Genomic DNA, 21,985 nt, shown 5'->3' with positions numbered 1-21,985 from the left:
TTTATTTTTATGGATGTTGTTCATTTACTGAAAAGGTTAAAGATCTTTTAAAGTATTTCATTATTCACAGCAACAGAACTTTACACACATTCTATGAACACAAAAATACCCTCACACCACCTGCACTCTAATTGTTTCTGCCATTATATACTAGCAGTGAAAACCCTAGATTTTTCTTACATTATACAATAAGTTATATTAGGGTACAGTATGATGAAATATACATATGTAGTGCTGGTCAACAGAATATTCCTAAACACAGCTCAATAAATTCTGATTTTCTATGTTTAGCAAGACTCAGAAAAAAACACAACTTATCAGCAAATAAGATAAACTAATGGGGTTTAAGTCCCTCTGTCATGGAAAAAGAAAATGAAAACAGGAAAATTTCCCACCATTGAGGAAAAGTCACACAAATCACTTCTGCTTCAATTGCTGGCTTCCCTGCAAGCACAGACCACACATAAGGGTCAAGTCTTCCAGGGCTGGATTACATTGTAAGCCAGAGCCAGCTGTGAGGAATGGAAGCTGGCTAATCCTGCCTTCATGCACAGAAATATATGGTTAGAGACAAAGGTCTGGAGAAATGGGGGCTGAGGAAAGACCTTACCACTCCCTGCAACCATCAGAAAGGAGATGGTACCCAGGTGGTGGTTAGTCTCCTTAGACAAGTCAGGATAAGAGGAAATGGCCCCAGGTTCCACTGAAGGGTCAGGGTGGTAGAGGGATGTGTGTGTGTGTTAGATTGAATATTAGGTAAAACTTCTTCACCAAAACAGTTGTCAAGCATTGGAAGAGGCTAGCCAGGGAAGTGGTGGAGTCACCAGCCCCAGAGACATTTAAAATATGTGTAAATATGGCACTTAGGGACATGGTTTAGTGGTGAACTTGGCAGTATATGACAGTGGACTCAATGATCTCAAAGGTCTGTTCCAGTGAAAATAAGTCTATGATTCTATGATTTTATCATTCCTGTCATAATGATTCTCTACCCCTGCATTTGTAAGTAGGAACAAAACTACCACTGGAAAGGAAATGAGAAAGATTTTTGAGAACATTCTTCTCTCTGAATATGAATTAGTGGACTGTTCTTGAACTAATGGACAGAGAATTCAATGCAATTTTATTAACACAGCATGCTGACAATTTAAAATATGTACCAAGAATTCATACTTGATGCTGTAGTCAATAGAATACAGTGTCTTTAGTCTTGTTGATACTAGCAAAATTTTTACAACATATACATGATTTGTGAATAGAGCTGTGCCTGAAGCAAGGCCTCATTAAAAACAAAAAAAACAAACAAAAAAAACCAACTCAAACAAAAACAAAAAAACACAAAAGCAAAAAAAAAAAAAAAAAGGAAAAGGAACCCCCAAAATTAGAAAGAATTGCTGAATTATTTATAGAACTCTTGAGAGGTCTGTCATATCTTTCCAGTGTATCATTTTGCCAGCAAAGCTATAACAACCTCAGACTTCAAAAACATGTGATATGTACAAAATCAATCAATAAAAATCTGTCTGAAAATATCAGCAATAACACACTAACTTTATTACTTAGCACTCCTAACTTTGTTTTTGATCAGGAGGTTTACTAGTCTCTTTTCAAACTATTAGCTTTTCATTCTGTGGGCAGTAGAATTACAGAATGTGAAAGGGCTGAAATAGACTTTAAGAATTATCTAATCCCAACCACCCCTGCCATGTGGAGGGACCCCTCCCACTGGATCATGTTGATCAAGGCCTTACCATTCTGGCCTTGAACACTGCCAGGGCTGGGGCATCCACAACCTCCCTGGGAAACCTGTTCCAGTGTCTAACAGCCCTCACTGTAGAAAAATTTCTTCCTAATATCTAACATTAATCTCCCCTCTTTCAATTTGTAGCCTTTAGTTCTTGTCCTGTCACTACAGTTCCTGATGTAGAGTCCCTTTCTGGTTTCCTGGTGGGCCCCTTTCCAATAGTGGACAGATCCTATGAGGTCTCCACACTACCTTCTCCAGCCTGAACAGCCTCAGCTTTCTCAGCCTGTTGTTGTAAGAGAGGTGCTCCAGTCCTCTTATCAGGTTTGTATCTCTCCTCTGGACTTGCTCCAACAGTTCCTGCACTGGGAAAACCAGAGCTGCTTGCAGTAATTCAGGTGGGGTCTCCCAGAGCAGAGCAGAGCAGAGCACAGGGGGAGAATCACTTCCTTTGACCTGCTGGCCATGCTCCTCTTGATGCAGGCTGGCTTTCTGGGCTGTGAGTGCACTTTGCTGGCTCCTGTTGAACTTCTCATCAACCAAAACCTCAATTCTTTCTCTGCAGGGCTTCTCCAAATCACCCCTTCTCCTGGATTGTATTTGTGCCTAGGATTGCTACAACCCAAGTGTAGGACACTGCACTTTGCTTTGTTGACATTCATGACATTTACACAGGCCCACTTCTCAAGCCTGTCCAGCTCCCTCTGGATGGCACTAACCCCTCCCTCCAGTATGTTGACTGCCCCACAGAGCTTGGTGTCAGCAGCAAATTCCTGAGGGTGCATTTGATCCCAACATCCACATTGCCAACAAAGGTATTGAACAGCATTGGCTGCAGCAGTGACCCCTGAGGGGCACCACTTGGCACATGGACAATGAGCCCCTGACCACAACACTCTGTGTGCAGCCTTCCAGCCAGCTCTTCATCCACAGCATAGTCCATCCATCAAATCCATGTCCCTCCACTTCAGAGAAAAGGGTGTCACACAGTGTCAAACCCTTTGTGTAAGTCCAGGTAGATGATGTCAGCTATCCCCCAGTGCTGTAGAACTGTCCTAGAAGGTCGCCAGGTTTGGCAGGCATGATTTCCCCTTTGTAAGACAGTGCCTCTTGCCAATCACCTCTTTTTTTTCCATCTGCCTTGGCACAGTTTTCAGGAGAATCTGCTCCATGATCTTGCCAGGCACAGAGGTGAGACTGACTGGTCTGCAGTTTCCCAGATCTTCTGCTTTTCCCATTTTAAAAATGGGGATTATATTTCCCTTTTTCTGTCATCATGGACTTCACCTGACTGCCACAATTTTTTCAGCAATGATGGAGAGTGGCTTAGCAGCTTCATCTGCCATCTCCCTCAGGACCCACTGATAAATCTCATCAGGTCCCATGGCCTTGTGCACATTCAGGTTCCTTAGATGTTATTAAACCCAACCTCCTCCTACAGAGGTCCGTGAATCTTCCTTCTCACAGTCCTTGCGTTTGCCTTTCTCAAATTGGGTGGCATGGCTGGAGCCCTTGCTCTTGAAATCTGAGATATCGAAGTCATTGAGAACCTCAGCACTTTCTTTTTCCTTCTGGAGAGGGCCCACATTTATCCCTAGTCTTCCTCTTGTTTGCAACGTATCTGTAGAAGCCATTCTGTTATCCTTAATATCCCTGGCATGCAAATAAGTGTGGCTCTGTTTTGTTTTGTTTTGGTTTTATTTTCTTTTTCTGTTTTGATTTTGGTTAAGCTGAATAATACTGTAATGAAGATTTTCTTGAAAAGCCATATAAACCCTGCTGTGCAGATATTTCACTCTTTACAGCCTAACTACAATACTCGTCCAAGCTATGGTGCCAAATTTTCATGCAATGCTCAGTTTCATGGCAGAAGTCTTTGCATGCATACAGACATTTACATGGCAGATGTTTTGTGCGTGATATTTTTTGTTTTCCTTTCAAAAATTATGTTATGTCTATGCAAATTCCCTGTACTTCAATAATTTTGTGAAGAGCTGACAAATACGCTCAGTGATGTATCTTCTGATAGGAATAATACTCAAATACAGACTGCTTTGTCAGCAACATCTGCAACATTTTGGGAGGTGCTTCAAAATTTATTCCATTTTAAAGTTCATTAATTTGAGGCATTTAAAATAAAAATGTATTATAAAATCATGCATTTCTGTCTTTCATTAAAATGTTATATTGCAGAGAATGTGATTTTGTCAGTGCTCTTTATTTCCTTCAAGTTCACCATTAAAAAGACAACTATTCTTTTGTTAGTGTTAGAGTTTTATTTCATATTGTTGAATCAGAAACAAATAAAAGCTTGGCACTAAACATACTCATAAGAGTATGTTTTGACCCAGTTAAATTTTGATGTTCTTAAACTAAAAATAAAATACTACTTCTAGAGGATAGAATGGGAGTGGATTTCTACATTACTAAGTATATACATTGCTCTCATAAGAGCCAGATAACAACCCAATGAGAACAGTGTGACTATTTCAGCAATGAAGGTAGAGACATTTTCACACTTCCTTGAGCAGAACATCTGCATAGTATGCTGCCAAAGAATTTTTGATTTGATTTTAAACATCTGCCAGTGGTCTGGTATTTTTTATCATTTATTAAGAAGGACAAAGAGATTCCTGATGAAACACAGTCTTTTGAGAAAGCATTCATACTGTAATTAGAGGACCTTCTAGCTAGCATTATATAAACATTTATTCTTCAAGCCATACTATTGATTTCAGTATAGTTACATCAAGAATAAGACGGAAGAGAAAACAGCAGTTCACAAAAGAAAAACAAAGATGAAAGGTATGATATTTAACATAACAAAGCCTACTGAAAATCAGATCATTAAGTGCAAGAATGCATTTTATGAAATGGAGGAGAAAGCAGTGTTGCTCGCTGTGTCAAATTATCTTCTGGAATAAGGGTAGCAGGGGATGATTTGATTTAAAAAGAAAGACATAAAATGTGACTATAAAAATAAAGCAACTTAAATGTTTGGAAGCTTCCTCCCTCAAATGCATTTTGCATTGCTCCCCCAGCCTTAACTGAACATGTGTACTGCATCACTATATGGGTAAATCTGATCCTGTGGATTGCCTGCAATAGCCAAGATATCCACAGCCTCTGTTCAGATTTCCTAAAGGCTCCAAGTTCTTATTTTTCCACAAATAGCAACGGACTATGAAAAAATTTCAAAAGTCAGTAGAAAATTCTGCAGTGATCACCATGATCTCTTAGCAGGTAACATGAAATGAAAAGGCAAGCCACCTAAAAGGTTAGGTGATAAACATCTAAACCTTCCAAATTCAATCTTTTAATTTGCATGCCTTCTAGAATTTAGGTTTATTAGATTTCTCTTGAGCTAATATTAAATAAAAGATGTTCATTTCCATGCTGAGCTGAGGCCCTTCTACTATTTTCCAAATTTAGGCAGACAAGAATATGAAGTCTGGGTAAACCACCAGGATGAATTAGGAAAGACACGGCAGCACCTCAAGTAAGGATGATGACAATAAGGACAATCCATCATTTGCCTATCAGGTAGACTAATCATCTGGGATGTATCTAGATCTAATTATGGCAAAGCTGACTGAATCTCCAAATCCTGCATTCCAGGAAAATACCATGATCACCAGGCAAATATCTCAAATCAGAACAATTTTTTAAGTCTTTTTTTCAAAAACTAAAGCACTGTGCAGCAAATCTGAAGTCACCTGGAGAACTGAGGATAGATTGTTCAAGTTCAATAGCTGACAGCCATCAGGGAACAAAGCACAGGCTACAGACCTCTCTCCATGAAACATAGATACATTTTTATATTAACATTGGAAAAAAACAGTCTGAAGAGATTTAATTTTCTTCTGGAGATACATAATCTGGCTGCAAAGCTGGGGGGTCAGCTGGGGACAGAAATTTCAATGTCCTGGTAGAGGTCTGGATAGGTACCCACTCTTCTGGCTGGATAGTACAGTTGGGCACATTTGCTCATGTCCTTTTGAAAAATACAGCAATTGGCTTGTACCTGATCTTTCACATGCTACCTCTACTATTATAAGAACTAAGCATCATTCTTCCCATTACCCCATCAACTTTCTTTTACTTTTTGCACATTTGACACTGCCACACCACAAAATGTCTCATTTTTTGTGGAATTCTAAGAATTCTAAGAATTGTTCTGTAAGGGAAAATTCTCAGGCCTTTATGGAGCAAAAGGAAAAGTGGTAGGAACAAAAAGGAAAAGAATAAAAGAGAAAATTTAAAAATAAAGTAAATGTATTAGAAAGTAGAGATGCTACCTTTAAAAGCCCTGGTACAGAAAATTACAACATCCTTCACAGATAAGGACATGGACTCAAACATGTTACCCCCTTCATGTAGGGGTACACTGGTGTATTTCACATGAGTGATGAATTTAATGCACTTTGTCTTTACTTCAGAGGCAGCTTTGGAATTCTTTGGTAAGTGCAAATGGCAAAAAATAGCAGTGTTGGCTAAAAAAGCTTACTAGGTATCCATCAGCAACTGCTGATGGCCCAAAGGCATTGGAACTATGTAATAAAGACAGAAAAACTCCATAGTTTTTGGCCTAGAATAATTTAATTTGCAGTATTGCAATCAGAAGCTGATGTGACTGAAAATAACTTGGCAAAAAGTGATGCCTATTTTGCATCCCAGACATTTCCACAAGCACTCAGCTTCTGGGCAAAGCAGAGGTCAGATATATACAGAGTGAGGTGGGAGAATAGGAATGGGACAGTCCAGCTTTAGATTGCTTAGAGTACCATAAAGCTGCACTGTCAGTTGAAAGAAAAGGTCTTATTGTACATGTTAGTGATTGATTTTACTGTCCCACCCTTGCCTGGCTTTATCTGGATCAAGAATCAGTCAGTTTTATTCACTTCCAACCTCTCATCCATGTCATGACATTGCTAAGATCTAATGAAAAATGGGAACAGCCCAAGCTTTGGGCTATCACTTTCCTATGACAATGTAAACTGAATTGTCTTTCTGCATACCCCTGCATGCTCATATGCTCATATGACCAGGAGGAAACAAAAACTGAAAACAAAACCTCCTGGGCAGGAGTTAACTAGAACAAAAATCTGGCAACTTTATCCATAAGGTCTGCCCCCAAGGTAAAGAAACACGTGCAGACAAAATGTTACTGAGTACTTATAATCCAAATGGTAAATGAAAACAGAGCAGGGGAATACTGGAAAACAGAAATGTCTGGTATGTGTCTACCTTTCACAGATTTTCAATAACAGTTAACAGCTTGATATCTTTTATGCTTTTGAAACCATTCTTAATAAAATACTGTTAGACTTTTCACAAGTCTGTCACTTCCTGGGCCACCTCGACCTAGATCAATACACTCTTGTTAAGTGTTATTATGCACTGTTCACAGGTCCTCCATCAGTAACTTGTTGAAATGACAGTTTTCAATATGACAGGCCTTTCTGAATTAATTTTCAAGTATGGTTTTAAGAAATAATGTGTCAAACGTTATTATAAAAATCCCTGAACTAAAACACCTTTTTCATTTTCTTTATTCACTGCTTGCTTTTTTTTCAGTCCAAGAATTCTAGCTTGCTTTGCAAGATTTAACAGAAATCTCTGGGGATATTATTAAGAAATTAAATGTTCCAAAATGGATATACATGTGCAACAACTTCAGCTTCTAACACTTGTGTAATGAACATTTTCACTGTGCAAAATGGGTGTGTAAGAATTTTAGCATTTTAAATTCTTGATGTTGATATGACATACTAGTTTCCAGCTTCCATAAGTTTGTATTACATGCCCACAAAAAAATTGTTTTAAACTATATACCAGGTTCTTCATTAGTCTTTCCAGCTTCCTTCCTTTGCATTATTAAACCAATTTTCTTCCACACTTACAATGTATCCTGTAGTCCCCTTCAGTTCAACCATATGGCACTCAGCATCTATTGAATCCTTTCTTCCAGCGTATTGGGCTACTTAGCACAAGAAATTGCACAAGCAATCTCTGACTTTGTTTCCTCAGATAGTCTCTCTTTGCTGTCACTTATTAAATGAAAATTGATTTTCCCATATTCAGGCAAGAAGTCAGAATTTTCAGACAATATCAATCTATCATGAAGCATATACGGGAGGAGCAGACAGAAGTGTCTCAAATTGTCTGATTTAGCAGATGAGGAGTAAGATTTAGTTGCTTAACACAGACAGTAAGTGAAACCAGCACCTTCTGCCTGATTTCCAGCTGTCACTCCACAGGGGCACTGGTCTATAGGTTCTATGTTACAGAAGCTCACTCTGTGCAAAATGCCATCAATACCCTTAAGTACCTGAATGCACTAAAATGGTAAACTAAAATCACTTTTAGGAAACTAAATCACATTTAGAATGTCTATCTGTTATGCTAAGAATTGTCAAAACACAGAAAGCCCCAATACTACCATTACTAATAGGAATTTGGTTTATCTGTTGCTTTTAGTCCATCTCAGTACTAATTCTTAATATGCTTATTTTTGGACCAGTTACCATGCTATTTCAGTATTTGGAAAGGCTTATTTAAATGCAAATGGTGACCTGGGTGTTAAACAATAATAAAAAAATCTAATATGAGACTCCCCACATACATTTTCTGATGGCCTTGAAAATTTTCCAGGCAGATACCTGAACCATCCAATATAGGTGTGAATTTTCTGTCCTGAGCTTTGAACTTTTAAATTGAAGCTATTTTTTTGTTTTGTTTTGTTTTTGTTTTTGGGAAGATGAAAGAGAATCCTAGCTTCAAATAAAAACATAATTTTTACTGGTTTCCTGAAAAATTAGGAAATTTAGAAAGAATTTCAACTGCAAGTATTTTCTGTCTATCAGGACCAACTTGACAATTTATTCATTCCTTAAAATGCAGCTTTTAAAGTCTTTGAACACTTGAACATTCTTAGATATCCACAATTTATTGTGTAGGTTCACACTATGAAATAGTAATCAATGAACTTGCCAAGCTACAGATGTGGTTTTATTTACATTTCAGAATTCTGGTTTCAAAGTATATGGAAAAAAAAACAACAAAGGTTTTGCTTGGTGTTTTTACTGAAAACGTAATTTATTCGGCAAAGCCATGAAAAAGATGATTGAAAATTATTATTATTGCCTTGTATAGAAACAGCTTTTGTTTACTTACTGAGACAGTTCAGACCTCAAATGGATCAAAATGTAGCTCATTTCAAAGTGCAGTAACTGCTTTTAAATATAGATTAATGTATATAACAAAGAAAAGCCACAGTTTGTAAGCATTAATCAGAAACTAGTTTTACCTCACTGAATCTAAAGCTGGCCTGTCTCTAAGGCAGCATAGTAAAATTGGATGGAATGCTAGAACACCCAATATGAATATGAGCTAAGTAACAGGAATCCTGAAAGAAAACATAGCTCTAGAAGTCCTATCTGTCTAAAAATTCTGTTTATTTATTTGCACAGTAATTGCAATATCTTTGAAATAGCCCATGCAGAAGTGGGAATTCATATTTTATGTAACTTTAAAAAGACAAAAGAGATTAGCATATTATAATTCATTATAATCTGAAAATATGTGTTCTAAAAGTGCAGAACAAAACTCAGATTTACCTAATTTCTTCCAAGGATTTATTTGAGATGTTAACATAGTATGATTTCACTTAGCATTCTATTTTAAAAGTTATATTTAGCATAAATTTTGGTCTCTTTTCAGGCAGTGTGGATGACTGAATATCGATAGAACTAGTATTCAGCATTCACGACAGAGGAAGGCAGCTAATCTCTTTAAGGTGGTTCTTTAAGTATCTGACAGCTCCTTTCAACTTAAAGCCTACAAAAATCACAAAATCTTTGCTAGCATTTTGGCTTAGGACTTGAAGATCAGTTATTTGACATGAAGAAGTGTATTTTGATAAGGATAATGGAAAACAGAATGTGCAGGTTTCAACACATTGGTATGACAAAGAAGTGCACAGCTTTCAAAAGACTATACTAGTTGAAGCACTATTAATATGCAAGAGAACCTGTGTATTTTGAATGAATAGTATGGCCCCTTCATGAGATGCTTCAGCTTCATAAGGATTTTATTTCTATTTAGATTTCTTTGTTCATGTAGTCCTTAAGACATGGGGCCACAAAGGCCATCCTGCTTGTACATTGTCTAAAGGGACTATTCTTCTCCAACACAAGAATTGGTTATGATTAACCAATTAGATATGATCATTAGAAACATAATATTTCAATTTTCTGCAAACTGTGACATCCAACTCCCATACTACCTTGCTTGGAAATTAACAGAAAAGAATCTAGTTCCAACACTGTCAGCAATGATGATGATAATGAAGATGATGATGTCGATGTAAGATTTTTAGATTAGGATACCTTCTGTAAACAATGAGAGTAACAGAAACTGCTCAAAGCATTAAAATACCTTGTAAGTCATGGAAATAAATGGGCTGAGTCTTGTAATACACATCTACAGTGTGGCCATTGAAGCACACGGCTATAACATGTTAAAAACTGTTTTTTACTCTCATAATTTATGTTAGTACTACTGAGAACATCAGATTAATACAAAACTATAAAAAGGCTCAGTTAAAGCACTGTATAATGATTAGGACTGATTTTATAGATAAGCTGTTACATTAGAAGAAGATGTTAATTAAAACTAACGTAGTTCTGGCAGTTCATATATACAGTCACAGATGCAGATATCATGCCTTTTTGAACTCAACAATATCTACCAAAGATATTCTGGAAAAAGTGTTCATGCTCTACCCTTTCTCAGTTTGGTGTGTATATATGAAAGTTAGAGCACATCAGTGTTTTAATATATGAAAGTTATTTCAGGCTAACTTCCAGTTATGTGGTGTGGTCTCAGAAAATCTTAATCAAATAATTTCAGAAGCACCCTACTGAGACCTGAGTTAGTTTTCAAGGACTTGGTGATGCATAAAGCTTGGTGAAGCAATGGTTTCAGAGCTCACAAAGCTGGCTGTGAGTGTGGGAAATGGTAAAGGTAAGAAGACTTTCAGAAGCTGTGAAAATAAGCCTCAGAAAAGAAAAAGCAGAGAACTTAGAGTTAGCTGCAACTGCAAAGCCTGAAGGTAAAGAAGATACAATAATACAATATGAAGGATATGAAACAATAGTTGAGTTTTTAAGCTTGGCTAAGATAGACCTTAAGGCTGCAGAAAAATATGCTTACCAAGATAGTAGGAGGTTTCAAGCTTAATAATAGAGTATTATGTATTGATAATAGGAAGCAAACAAGTAAGCATTGTTTGAAGAAAGTGTGAGTGTGTTTTTAGTGATTGGATAGAACAATTGTCTGTAAGATTTAGCAGTATATTATTGGCTGAAAAACTAATAAAATGTTCTGTAACAAAGAGATCTTTGGCTGCTCATGGCATCGATGTGAGCTTATCCCAAATAAAAACTCGTGATGCGTCACCTGGCAGTCCTGTCCCGTTTGTGAAAACATCAACCTCCAACATGTGAGGACTTAAGAATGCAAATGAATTTTAGTGGCAATAAAGACTGAGGTTTTCTTAAACCTGAATTCTAGACAACCAACTAGACATTAAGTGAGTGTATCTGAGCTTGACCCAAAAGAGTTAATTATCTATTTCACCACAAAAGTGTATTTGTGAGAGCCCTTTCTGCTGCTGTTAAGATCTCTCACAAGACAGTGGCAGGAGTGCCATCATGAAGAGGGACACACAGAAAGAGAAAAGGCACAGACATAAGGACTCACATTCTGTAAGCTCATGGGTCTTGGAAGCAAAGATAGTCCCATAGGTTAAACATAGCCGAAGATTCTGATTCTCCAACAGTCGGCTATAAACAATGAAAAATTGAGGATCCTAATTTCTTTCTAATACTTGGACTGGAGTGAGGGGATACACCAGCCTGCTGAAAAGTATCCTCTGTAATCTTGGTCCATATATAGTTCTCCTGTTACAATTAGGACAGTGAAGGAATTTAGTAGATGAATTGCTGACAGATCTATAGAGTGGACACTGAAGCACACAGCTATGACATGTAAAGAATTGGTATTATTGTATCTGTTTCATAAGCTGACCACTTCTGACAAAAGGGAAGGGTGAAAATTAATTTGGCATGGCATGCATGCAGCATTTCACTGCTCTAATCTGGTGCTGCCTGAAAGCTTGTTTTGGCAGGTATTGTATCCTGGAATGACACAGAATTAGAACCGGCACGGTTTCAAAATACTTCCAAAACCAGCTTAACCAAATGAAATCAGCTGAGCTCTGGAGATGTGAAATGCACGTTTAGAAACACTCAGAGCTGGAATGTAGGTGAGGCTAAATACAGGAATACCACTGTTATGTGAATACCTAACAACAGGAATAATACCAATAAGGATGTTTATACATAACAGCATTTTTATTTCTAAATTAATCTGAATTGCTAAACCTCTTAAAATGTTAAGTCAGGACTCCCAGATTCACTGACATATGGAGCTAAGAACTGTTAATCTTAGTTTTACTGCTGGGGAAACTGAGGCAGAGAGGTTCAGTGACTTACCCAAGGCCACAGAGGGAGTCACTGTCAGAGCCAGGATTAGAGCTCAGGAGTTTCTGGCTCCCAGTTCCCAAGCTCAGACCATTAGACCATGGCCTCAGGATATTTCCAGCTGATCTTCAGTCTAAAAAAAAGTAAATTCTCAAGTATGTTACAAATATGTAACATATATATATATATATATATATATATGTATATTTTTATGGGTATACATATATATATATATATATATGTATATTTACCTGGATGTAATGGTATGACTGAAAAGACATTGCTCATAAGTCAGTGCTAAAAATCAAACCAGTATATTTTATCTGAGTTACCTTAATCATACATATATGTATGATAAAGCTGTGCTGAAAAAAATTATGCTTTCAATTACAGCCAATACAAGTACGCATTGTATTTTTCAGGGTAAGGAACAAATTGCCTTTCCAACCCATCCAGCATGTCATTTATATTAATGGTGAGGAATGATAAGTTGCTCTGTGTGTAAGTAAACTCTATTAAGAAAGTCAGGTCCCTTGGTGAAGCTAGATCCTTAGTAAATTTTACTAGCTAAGCACTGAGCTCCATGTCAGAGTAATTACACCTTTTATCCACTGCGAGCTCTCTCTTTGCTTCTCCATATTCCTTAATTTCCCACTTCAGCTAATTTAGCAGTAAAAACGCAAAGGTTTAAAAGGTTAGCTGCCGAGGAACTGGCGCATGAATGTTCTGTTAAGCTCCGTGCATTGAAATCGCATTATGTAGAAGAAGGAATTAATTAAGCAACAATTAGGTAGTGATGGATCATTGACAACATATATACACTTGGGTGCTAAAAATTAATCTCCCCTGTAAAAACAATACACTGTGCATCTTCTCATCTATACACAAGCAAGTTTTACACTTGAAATATCAAATAGAAAGGCCCTTCAGCAACTTCTTTAAGAAAAAGAGGCATATCTTCTGTCACTATTAAAACTAAAAAATATTTTTAAAAATCATATAGCTTAATTTTTAATAAATAATTGAAAAAGAAATAAGAATAGCAAAAGGAGAAGAAATTTTTAAAGGTAGGAAATTTTAAACTGACTGTAAGGACATTTGTTACATGAAAGTACTTAGTATGTTAAAAATGCTAACAGCTGTGTAGTATCTTCTTTTGCTATCTTCTTTTACAAGTTGCCATATTCTTTCCTTCTATTGACAGTCAGCCTCTTAATACATAGATTGGCAGTTAGCCCAGTCAGTCCTCAATTCTAAAAGCCTCTTAGCAGATGAAAAATCTTTGGTTCATTCACACCTTGTAGAAAGAACAACAGGGCAGAAGTGACATCCAGATCCATTTAGAGTACACTTTGAGTCTGATTTTCCTTTGCCTTGCACCTTGTGTAGTCATTTATAGCTTTGCAAAGTGAGCACAAAATGGATATAAAACACTGCTACTCATGTGAGGAGAGAATTCTGATTTGGTTGCATTATTTCCAGAGGTGATCACAGAAAGTGCCAGCCAGCTGAATAATCTGGCTCTGCATAGAATGTGTAAACAATTTTGACACAAAATATAAAGTAAAAAGCAGCAACCCTTTCCAAACGTTTTACAGAACTTACACCTTTGTTTTGCAGCAATGGATATGTTCATTTGCTATTTGCTAAGAATTTTCATAGAAAAAAGGCTTAACTTATCTACAGAACACAAATCTGATTTCTTCCTTTCTTTTTAAGAACCGCATTAGTCCTAAAGTATATTCTCAAGTATATTCTCAAAGTATATTCCCTTAAAAGGGAGGTCATGTCATCTCTAAGGTCTACAAGTCCTAACTTTCCACATGTTGCTTCTAAACCCAATACTTAAAAAGTTGCATTTCCACAAAACCTCCAGGAATCAATGTGAAAAGCTGGCATTATCACAACAGCTGGTCTCAGTCCATCAGAGTTCAACACTGTTCTGACTTTAGTATGGGTGAGAAATTATTGTCAGCATTTACCAGTGATATCTCTGCTATACTATCTACTATCAGTATGATAACTCAAGACCTACTGCCAAAAATATTTTTAAGATGCAAGCTATATCAACAGGAAAGGGATGCTGATATTAGATTAATGAATGTGTTCTTAAAAAATTGACAATTAAAAAATGAAGGATCTAATTTGGCGGTTGCTGGAGATGCGGTCAAAATTATTTCTACTTAAGAACAGGGTACAGTAACTAAATCAGTATGTCTGGACACTTTTTCCCCATACTATCTGGTGGTCATTTTTCTGGCCCTTCCCAGCCTGAAGTCCTTCCTAGTACACTTAAATACCATGATGGCATGATAGTGCGTGGCAACATGTGTGTGCTGATTAGGAGCAGAAATAGCAGTTATTGCATTAGCAGCTGTTGATCTGAGAGTATTGCTACAGTAAATAGCGTCCTTTGGTGTTTCTGTTGGATTTTTTTTTTTTCCTTTTAATCACAGTCATGCATTACGTGGAGTCATCTTACGACACAGTTTCCAAATCTACTACCATGGTCCAAAGCTTACTCTTCAACCAAGTAGCTAAAGAACATGTTTCTTGTAAATTCTTTCTATGTTACTATACTGTATTATAGGCTAGAGTTTATTGCAGGGTTTTGTATCTGTTTTTCTTCTTGTCTTTTTTCCCTCTCCCCCTTCTGCATTCTGAGCTTTTGTAGGCATTCTGAGTTGCTAGTCTGGCTTGACTGGAAAGTACTGCGTGTTTGTTTTGTATCTGCATGTGTGATACCAACTGTTGAAGACTGCTTGATGTTAGATGAGGGTTTATGCTCAGAGCTGTTCTACAGTTGTCTCTGGCAAAATCTTTCCTTACCAATGACAATGATGTATCTGTGTGGGGAGAGTCTGTTTTACAATATTACACTTGCCGTGGTCTTAATTTTACTGATGGGGCATGATTATGATTTCATTTACATTAATCAAATTCATGAGTCATTCCATTCATGTCAATAGCATTAAAGAGCTATAGAGACAAGTTAGAGTTCAGAATCAGGCTTCTGGTGTTTAATCTGAAAGCATATCTGAATCACTTCATTAAAGACAGAAACTGAAGGATAGATCCTCTTGCTTACTTTGCATTACTCAGTCATGCCATTAGCATTAAACATCAAATAAAGAGCTAAAATGACACCTGGCAATGTGTCACAGTACACGGGTTTTCTGTTTACCTCAGATACAGAAAATACCCCTGAATTAACAAGATTTAAGACTGTATTTCAAGTATGCCAAAGTTATGGTATTAGATCTCCTTGCCCTTGAATGTTGGCATTTATGTATAAAACCTTTTTTCTTCCCTTGTTTTTTTATGTCACTCTTACATAATTTGAATGCAAAAGATCTAAAGGCAAACTATATTTAAGTAAGACCTCAGAGATGAGCTTAGTTTTATAGCCCTATCCATAAGGAATATTATATCTGGTATATACAGACGCATAAAAACAGTGATCACAATTCATAAAATTTGTTTTGTAGGTATCTTATAAAGCATTATCTAATTTCCCTTTTTTAAAAAAGTGAAAATCATGTTAACTTTCCAAATACAGACATTCTAAAACAATAAAAGGTTTTATACTGCTGTCTGTCTCCTGCTCAGACAGAGAAATTGTGCAGGAGATGATGGGCATTAATTTAGTCCGTACTGATAAGTACTTTTAAGACTAAATATTCTTGAAATTGCACTTATTTAAATTACACTCAAGCTCCCTGTAAATCTAAAAAAAGATTATAAGGAGGGGAAATAATTTGAAGAGGCCTAGCAAGCTATCAGAAAATTGCTCTATTATATCTCTTCAGATTTTTTCCATTTTTTTAAGTCAAAGAATTGCTGACATTTGAGAACATTTTCTAGAAATCTGTTTGATACATTACCGGCCTTAGAAACTATTATTGTCGTATATACTTTCAGCTTCACTACAAGCATATGCCCCAAGACACCTGATCAGAGAACTGAGGGATTTATCAACAAACCAGGGCCAAAGGAAGCTGGGAAAAGGGATCTTTTGCTATATTTTCTGTAGATCTCACTGAAAACTAAACATCTATCTGTGCAACTTGTTTTTCCAGTGTAGTCGCAAAAAATATTTTCTTTGGAACTCCCAGTGAAAGCTTTCTTTTCACCCTGACAGACCACACATTGAGTTTTACACCCTACACTACCACAGCATAAGAAAGTTTGTGTATGTTGAAACAATAAGACACTGTCTTCAGGCTGGATACAAATGTTAGTTAAGCCACTGGTGTCTTATAAGAAAACCTTGATATAACATCTACTCTTAGTAACCATGGGAATTACACATTTTCCTTTGTCATCTTTTCCAATGTTGTACTTTGTGATAAAATTGCTGTGTATTTCAGCATGCACACTTGGGCACACAGATTAATTATGAGGCAATAAACTTTACATAAAAGGGCTGAAAAACAATTAAAAATCTCACTTCTTGTTTTTCAGCAAACTATAGTGAATAAAAAATTGAAGTTAGAGAAGGGAGATGAGACCTACCGTGGTTGTCTTTATCCGTCCTCCTGGTTGTGTACAGGTCCAGCCTGATTTATTGATTAGCAAATCACAGCCTTCTCCTTCTAAACATGGAAGCATTTCACACCACTGTTTTGTTTTGATAATTCGTGCTACGAAACAGAAAAGAGAGAAGAAAAAACAAAACCAAAAACAATTGGCAGGAGAATTCACATTTCACTTATCTCTAAACACTTTCTCATTTGAGTTGTCTATTTTCATTATCTGATAATTCAGCAATAGTTTATGATGTAGACAGCCCTAGGCAATTAGCAAAATTATTTACAACACCTGCTGTGCCAAAAAATTTAATTTCAAAGTTAAAAACTAACAAAAAAAACAAAATACAGCTTTATTATAAATAAAAAGAACATAGAAACTGGCTATTTTTCTAAATTGATGCTTGTTCCAATTGAGGAAACATTGCTGGGGGACTAACAGTTGAAGACTTATTATACTACCTAATCATTTTGGTGTCCCACAACTGGGATCCACTGTGTTAGACTCTCTACAAACCTGAGCAGACAGTCCTTATCCTGAAGTGCTTACACAGTAAATAGGCGTGAGACATGCAGTGGAAAGAGAAGAGCTGTAATAAACAGCTAGAGTGGTCACTATAATGACAGCTATTTTGAAACTCTGATATTTGCAATGGTAGGGGTATTGTCAAGGGCAGAAACTAGGAACACAAGAAGGACAGGTGTTGAATGAAGCAAAGTGGAAAAATCATGAAGAATAAGACAATAAACTGAGGGAAAAGACAGGAACAAACTACAAGGGAAAAGCAGTCTAGTTAGGAAAGATTCTAACAGAAAGCTGGTTTGATACGTGTTTTGTGTCTACTCTTAATGTTTGTGTCTCTGGCAAGCCAGTTCTGTAAAATTTCCTCAAAGTCATACACAGCATGTATTCTTGGAACAACAGATGAGCCTTGACTGCAATAAATTAAAAGCAAAGGAGTTGTAAGGAGAAATTTTTCCTCAAGGTAGGGAGAAAAGGGGCTTTAATACCTTAGACTTCTTCCTGGACTATAATACTACTCCTTCTGAGTTCACTTTTGTAGTATCTGGGTTCCTTCCCATAAAATAGCAAACAATATTACTAATATCTGGTATTCCCTTATTCTCTCACTCTTCACTGAAGACAATATTTGTAGAGTGGAGTGGTTAGGATACTTTTTATAAGACACATATACAGCGAGACACTCACTTGCATGGTGCCATATACTCACACTAAACGAGCTAAGATCTCCCAAACTAACTTTTACTCAAAGTGTAAGGCTTGCAGTCTGCAGAAAATGGGCCTTGGTTCCTCCAGGGATCATCTCACCAAGTCTTGTCTGGACCATAAGAAAGCTTCACCACTTCAATGTACACCTAAGTGTCCTAGGGTTCAAGACCATAACTTGCTCCACATAGAAGGACATAGATCATTCCTCTATGTTGATGTGTGACACCAGCACACAAAACACACTTTCAATAATCATAAGCCCAGCAAAGAGAGAACTACAGGAGAAATACTTGGTGAAACAAGAGTACAAGAAGTTTATGCTATACCAAATTAATCTGGGGTCCGAGGAGATTAAAAGCAGGGATTTATCCCAGTGGCAGCTGCAGCTTTATGCCCCCACTGAACGTGTGATTCAGCCTGACTTCTCCTGATTTGAACTACTTAAGAATGCAATTTCCAATGCCACCAGATCATGACAAAAAATAGAAGTGCAATTTAAAATATTTTAATAAAACCCTCTCCAATATTTTGACACAAAACAACTTGTGCCCTCAGCTCTGGTATAATTGTTGGTAAGCTCTGGAAATATAACAAAACCTTATTTCTTTCAGTGGAAGCTTAATCTGAGATTCATATCAATATTTTAATTATAAATTAATTAAATAACCTCTTTAGCACCTAAATGTCTACATAGGAATTTGCACTGTTCATTAGGTAGTATATAAACCAGTGCTGAAATGATTCATAACTACAATTTTTTGAAGCAATTCTCCTAGGTTTTTATAACACATATTACACAGAAATGTGGATTCTACTTGGGCACCAGAGGTACTGCTCTACAGGTAACTGGATCATACCAGTTTTTGAGACTAACCCCTCCTCTGTAAGAAATAGCCTCATCCTTTCTCAGTGAAGGCATACATCCAGCTACAGGCTTAACAGAATAAGCTCAGTAAAATGTTAACACCAAATCTGACCCACTTGCATGCATATCTTTCTTAATTCACAGTATCAAAATGGCTATTTCTATAAATGTTTCAACAATATGAAGGATAATTGAAAGACTAAATAATAAGCTAAACCTCAGAAATATCCACTAGATTGCCTTTACTATCTCAGCTAGGAAGCTTTCCTGGAAACATGACTTGAAGTAATCTTATTTTATAAAAGTATCTCTGAATTACTCTCAGTGTTTGCTTAGTTGCAATTGCTATTATCATAAATCCATGGGGTCTTTGCTCTGGGTATTGGCTATATCCACACAAATTTAAAACACACCAAGAGTATTTTACAAAGCATAAAGTCTAAACATTTCTCTGCTGTGTATATACCAGTTCATGCATTTAGGCCTTGAGAATCAGAACTTCTTTTGTAGGGAAAAGCTAGCCAGCTGACATGGTCTAAAGCTGATCAGTATCAAAACCACGCCTCCTCAGCCCCCATACCCCCCTCCAACCTCCCTGCCGGGGTCTCTTCCCCATTATTGGTTTTCACATCCCTTTAATTCTGCTTCTCCACTCACTCATTGCTTTGCTTCAGGAGCCTCACCAGCACACTGGCCCTCGCACACATGGCCATGAGGGAGGCCCTGTTCTTGTCTGCAGGACATCTATTTTTGCATTTTCACTTTTTGGTTTGCACATTGTACCACAGCATGAGAGCATAATATAGGAAGGGAGCAAAATGTACAGCAACTTTATCAGCATAATATCAAAGAATTTTCATCAGTAATTTAAACTGAGTTGCACTAGTCAAAGCAAAGGAATATAGTGTATTTCCTGAGGCAGTGTAGTTGCCTTTTTACTGTGTATATTCACTGGGGGTGTAATTCAGCCCTCTGCAGACAAGGGAGCAAAAAGCCTATCAGCTTCTTCAAATCCACTCTGAGCTCCATTATAAAGAATTAAGTGGCACTTAAATGATGCACGGGCTTTGTGCAGAACTTCTGCAAGGAAGTGAATTTCAGCTTTAGAATCTGTGCTGACACTACCTTGCATCTCCTAAGAAGGGCTGTGCCTCTTCACTTAAAGTGGAGTTAATGGGAACTGACGTTGCTCAGCACATGGTAGAATTGCTTTCCCGGGTAGAGCCATTGGAACTGGAGAACAAATGGACTCTATCCAAGTCTTTGTGTCTGTTTCATGCAAACAGTTTTGAGGCATTGGATGCAAGCAGATGTTGTATCAACATAATGACAAACTACCCACCAAAGTGATCTTAACTGTTCTGTAAGGCAGAGAAACTTGCAACCAATTTCCAGTTATTAGTATAAAAAGTCTCCATTCATGATCAGTATAGTCTAAGATTGCTCAACTGAGTAATGCTTCAGAACACCATAGATTGTTTTCTGCTAGATCCTGCAACTAGATAAGGCTTGTCAATAAGCCTCTCAGCTGGTTTAATATTATATATATATTTCCTATGGAAAATCAGGTGTATTTTCTAGATATCTTTTTCCCAAATTCACCCCATACTCAGGGAATTATCAATCTCTGCATCTCTAGTCAATATTTTAACTGAAAATCATCAACTGTTTGTGATAGCAAAAAATGGAAATAAGTCTTTTACAGCAGCAGTAAATGCAAAAACTTACAGCCATCTAAAATATGATAAATTAAAGCACTCAGATTGATACAGTTTTCTGTTTGGCTTTTTTTTTTTAATGTTGGGGAATGAATTAAATAAAAGTAAAAATGTACTTTATTTTCACTGAATAAGAATATTGATTGAAACAGCATTGGATATTGACACTTATGATTTCAGAATACATTATGCTTCTATGCATAAAAGGTAATGTGCAAAGTCAATATTTTTAAATTTCTATATATTAATAAAGTATGACCAAAACCATGATACATGAGGCTAAATAAAGTAAAAAAAAAAAAAAAAAAACAGTATCAGAGAAGATACATTGAAGTAGGGACTAGGGAAAATTTCTTCCAAGCAGAACACAACATTTTGAAATATGCTTCTTAAATGAGAACTTAGCTCACCAATACTTTTTACAGAATGATGTTCTTCTTCATATTATTTTTTTCAATAATTTTTTAGCATTTAATGTAAGCTTTAATATACACATGGAAGAAAATATTTCCTCTTTGACTTTCATGTATTATTTCAACATGGTTTTCCTTGAACTTTCAAGAAAGGTGATCAGCATAGCAGATTCCCAAGGTTCAGAAATGCCTTTGGCTTCACCACTTTAGAAGTACATAGACAAACACATTCATCTCAGTGCATTTTGCTTGCCCCATTAACACTGAATAGGTCCACTTCTTTTATAATTATTCACCTACAAATGATCCCAACTGGTTTCATCATCCCACTCATCTCCCAGCCTTCTTTAAATTTTATCTGATATTTTTCCTTTTTCAGTTTTTTTCAACTCTAGCTTTTTTCTCTGACCATTTTCCTCGTCTGCCTGATTTAGTAGACACACACTATTTACCTATCAGAGATCCCCAAACATCTTGCAGAACTTCCTATGTTTAGCTAGTTTTACCTATGACTGGTAAATGCTGTTCACTGTCCTCATTATGCACAGAGGTTAATCATCTTGACCAAGGTCACACGAGAAGTTGTTGCTCAGCCAGAAACAAAACTTTTGAATTTTTAGTGCTCACTAGACTGAAGGAAGACCTTTCTGTGTCCCTTCCTCCTTCAGAGAGAGAGAGTGTACTTTAATATGTGTACATAAAACAATTAGACAACAATAAATATATGCAAAGTAATATACTTTCAAAAACATATCAGTTAAATTTCAGCAGCAGGAAAGAGGCCATCAGAAAGACAAACTGAATCACATCACTCTAAGAAACTGCAATCATGAACTGTCTTTAGAAGAGCAATTTGACTGTAATAGTGTAAAAGCCCCAAATGTCAATCTATTTTACAACAAGGAAATATCACAAAGCTTGGATACCTTTTACAGCAG

The 21,985-nt window shown here is 36.7% G+C and overlaps 1 protein-coding gene across 11 annotated transcripts in view; it reads right to left on the bottom strand.

Annotated features, from left to right (window-relative positions):
• Positions 1–21,985, bottom strand: part of TAFA5 (TAFA chemokine like family member 5) — a 473,208-nt gene that overhangs the window by 130,315 nt on the left and 320,908 nt on the right. For 9 of the 11 annotated variants that reach the window (XR_015286157.1, XR_015286158.1, XM_086886872.1 and 6 more), the window contains one exon: positions 16,807–16,934. Coding sequence is in view for 7 of the 11 variants with exons in the window: in XM_086886872.1 (XP_086742998.1) it covers positions 16,807–16,934 (128 nt within the window). In the remaining 4 variants the exon portion in view is untranslated. Of the gene's footprint in view, positions 1–12,303; positions 12,425–16,806; positions 16,935–21,985 lie in introns of all 11 variants that reach the window. The other 2 variants (XR_015286155.1, XR_015286156.1) reach the window with 1 other exon arrangement.

This window comes from Cyanistes caeruleus, chromosome 4, assembly GCF_971803275.1.
Source record: "Cyanistes caeruleus chromosome 4, bCyaCae1.hap1.1, whole genome shotgun sequence".
Taxonomy (NCBI): Eukaryota; Metazoa; Chordata; class Aves; order Passeriformes; family Paridae; genus Cyanistes; species Cyanistes caeruleus.
The sequence above is the reverse complement of the archived record's forward strand: the minus strand, read 5'-3'. Positions and strand labels throughout refer to the sequence as shown.